The following is a 2,500-nucleotide window of genomic DNA, read 5'->3' on the forward strand; positions in this document are numbered from 1 at the left end:
GGGGTCGCCACACCTGTTCCAGTTCCTTCACCTTGAACTCGTACTCGTCCTTTTCTGCCAGCTGATTATTATCTAACCATTTCAGCGTTTCTTCTGCTTTCTCTTCCACGCTGCGTTTTTCATCGGCCGACATTTTGTCAGCTATTGCAGCGTCAGAGATAGAAGATTTGATGCTATAGCAAAGTGCTTCAAGACGGTTTTTGGCCTCGATGCGTTCTCGCTGTTTGGCGTCTTCGTCTCGATAGGTTTCAGCCTCACTGACCATCCTCTCGATTTCCTCTTTGCTGAGACGCCCCTTGTCGTTGCTGATGGTGATCCTGTTCTCTTTCCCAGTGGACTTGTCCACCGCGCTCACGTTCAGGATGCCGTTGGCGTCGATGTCGAAGGTGACTTCGATCTGTGGAACTCCACGTGGAGCTGGGGCGATGCCACTCAACTCGAACTTACCAAGCAAGTTGTTATCTTTGGTCATGGTTCGCTCGCCCTCGTACACTTGAATCGAGACTCCGGGCTGATTATCCGAATATGTAGTGAAGATCTGGGAATGTTTGGTGGGAATTGTGGTGTTGCGTTTGATGAGGGCCGTCATCACACCCCCAGCTGTTTCAATCCCCAGTGAAAGGGGAGCCACATCAAGAAGTAACATGTCTTTCACTGCTTCAGACTGGTCTCCTCGCAATATGGCTGCCTGAACTGCAGCTCCGTAAGCTACAGCTTCGTCTGGGTTGATGGATTTATTCAGTTCCTTGCCGTTGAAGAAACCTTGAAGCAGTTTTTGCACCTTAGGGATGCGTGTTGAGCCTCCAACCAAGACGATGTCATGGATACTACTCTTGTCTAGCTTGGCGTCTCGGAGAGCTTTCTCCACTGGTTCTAGAGTTCCTCGGAAAAGGTCGGAACAAAGCTCTTCGAATCTTGCACGAGTGATGGATGTATAATAGTCAATTCCTTCGAACAGAGAGTCGATTTCCAGACTGGCTTGTGTGGAAGAAGAGAGTGTTCGCTTGGCTCGTTCACAAGCAGTTCGGAGACGTCGAAGTGCGCGTTTGTTGCTCGTCAGATCCTTCTTGTATTTCCTCTGAAACTCTTGAACGAAATGGGTAACCATTCTGTTATCGAAGTCTTCGCCGCCCAAGTGAGTGTCTCCTGCGGTCGACTTCACCTCGAACACTCCATCGTCGATGCTGAGGATGGACACGTCGAAGGTGCCGCCTCCCAGGTCGAAGATCAACACGTTTCGCTCAGCCTTTCCTACGCTCTGCTTGTCCAGTCCATAAGCAATGGCGGCGGCTGTGGGTTCATTGATGATTCTAAGCACGTTGATGCCCGCGATGGTTCCTGCGTCCTTTGTGGCTTGTCGCTGGGAGTCGTTGAAGTAAGCGGGGACCGTGATCACGGCGTCTTTGGCAGGTTTTCCTAAGTAGGCTTCGGCTGTCTCCTTCATCTTGGTCAGCACCATGGACGAGATCTCCTCAGGGTTGAAGGTCTTGCTTTCTCCCTTGAATTCCACTCGTAACTTTGGTTTGCCGCCCTCGCTGATCACAGTGAAGGGCCAGTGCTTCATGTCATTCTGAATAGTTGCATCCTCGAACTTGCGACCGATGAGACGTTTGGCATCGAACACCGTGTTGGTTGGGTTCAAAGCCACCTGGAAATAGATTTAAGGGTTCATTTATTTTCTGCTGCCATATTAATGATGACGGTAAAGTCTTTTGGTGTCTCCATAGTGACAAATATATGCTGTTCACTATTTAATCTGAGAAGAGAGAAAGCAGGGAAATAGCACGTAAAGTACTACACAGATAGTCTCAAACTGCATAAAGTCACTCATAACACCACTTGAATGAATGATGAAGTAATTCATGTTCCTGACCACGTTTAGATCTATCACTTTTTTCCCCACAGGTAGCAATGTACCTGTTATACATCTCGTCGCTTACCTTGGGACTACTTGGACCAGTTTACAAATCACTACCGTTTTACTAACAATATTATCGTTGTTGTTTACATAATGCTACTGTAAACTTTCGTTTTCGTATATAGAATAACATGTGCATTATTTAAATAAGGATGAAATTAAAAACACCTACTGATAGGCTAGAATAGCACAGCTTCAGTCACTATGGATTCTTCGCACTAGATAGTTAAGAACGTACAAATGTCTTACCTGATTCTTGGCGGCGTCTCCGATGAGTCTCTCGGTGTCGGTGAAGGCGACGTAGGAGGGCGTGGTCCTGTTGCCCTGGTCGTTGGCGATGATCTCGACCTTGCCGTGCTGGAACACTCCCACGCACGAGTAGGTGGTGCCCAGGTCGATGCCGATAGCTGGAGCTGCCATTCTGAAGGAAATAACAGTGGATTTAGGAGGATAATATCGCACTGCATAGATTTCAAACAACAAACAGTTTAAACATTCATACACGTAAACTCCACCATGTCGTAATGTATCGTTCGTTGAATGATAAAACACTCTTTCGTGTTGGTGCTATAGTAGAAAAAC

The 2,500-nt window shown here is 47.4% G+C and overlaps 1 protein-coding gene across 1 annotated transcript in view; it reads right to left on the bottom strand.

Moving 5' to 3' along the window:
* Window positions 1-2,500, bottom strand: part of LOC119582803 (heat shock 70 kDa protein cognate 4-like) — a 3,095-nt gene that overhangs the window by 341 nt on the left and 254 nt on the right. The window contains exons 2-3 of the mRNA XM_037931248.1: window positions 2,168-2,339; window positions 1-1,648 (exon numbers count right to left, since the gene is read on the bottom strand). The exon at window positions 1-1,648 is cut by the window's left edge and continues 341 nt beyond it. Coding sequence (XP_037787176.1) covers window positions 1-1,648; window positions 2,168-2,338 — 1,819 coding nt within the window. The 5' untranslated portion in view covers window position 2,339. The remainder of the gene's footprint in view (window positions 1,649-2,167; window positions 2,340-2,500) is intronic.

The sequence above is a fragment of the Penaeus monodon genome, chromosome 16 (assembly GCF_015228065.2).
Source record: "Penaeus monodon isolate SGIC_2016 chromosome 16, NSTDA_Pmon_1, whole genome shotgun sequence".
Taxonomy (NCBI): domain Eukaryota; kingdom Metazoa; phylum Arthropoda; class Malacostraca; order Decapoda; family Penaeidae; genus Penaeus; species Penaeus monodon.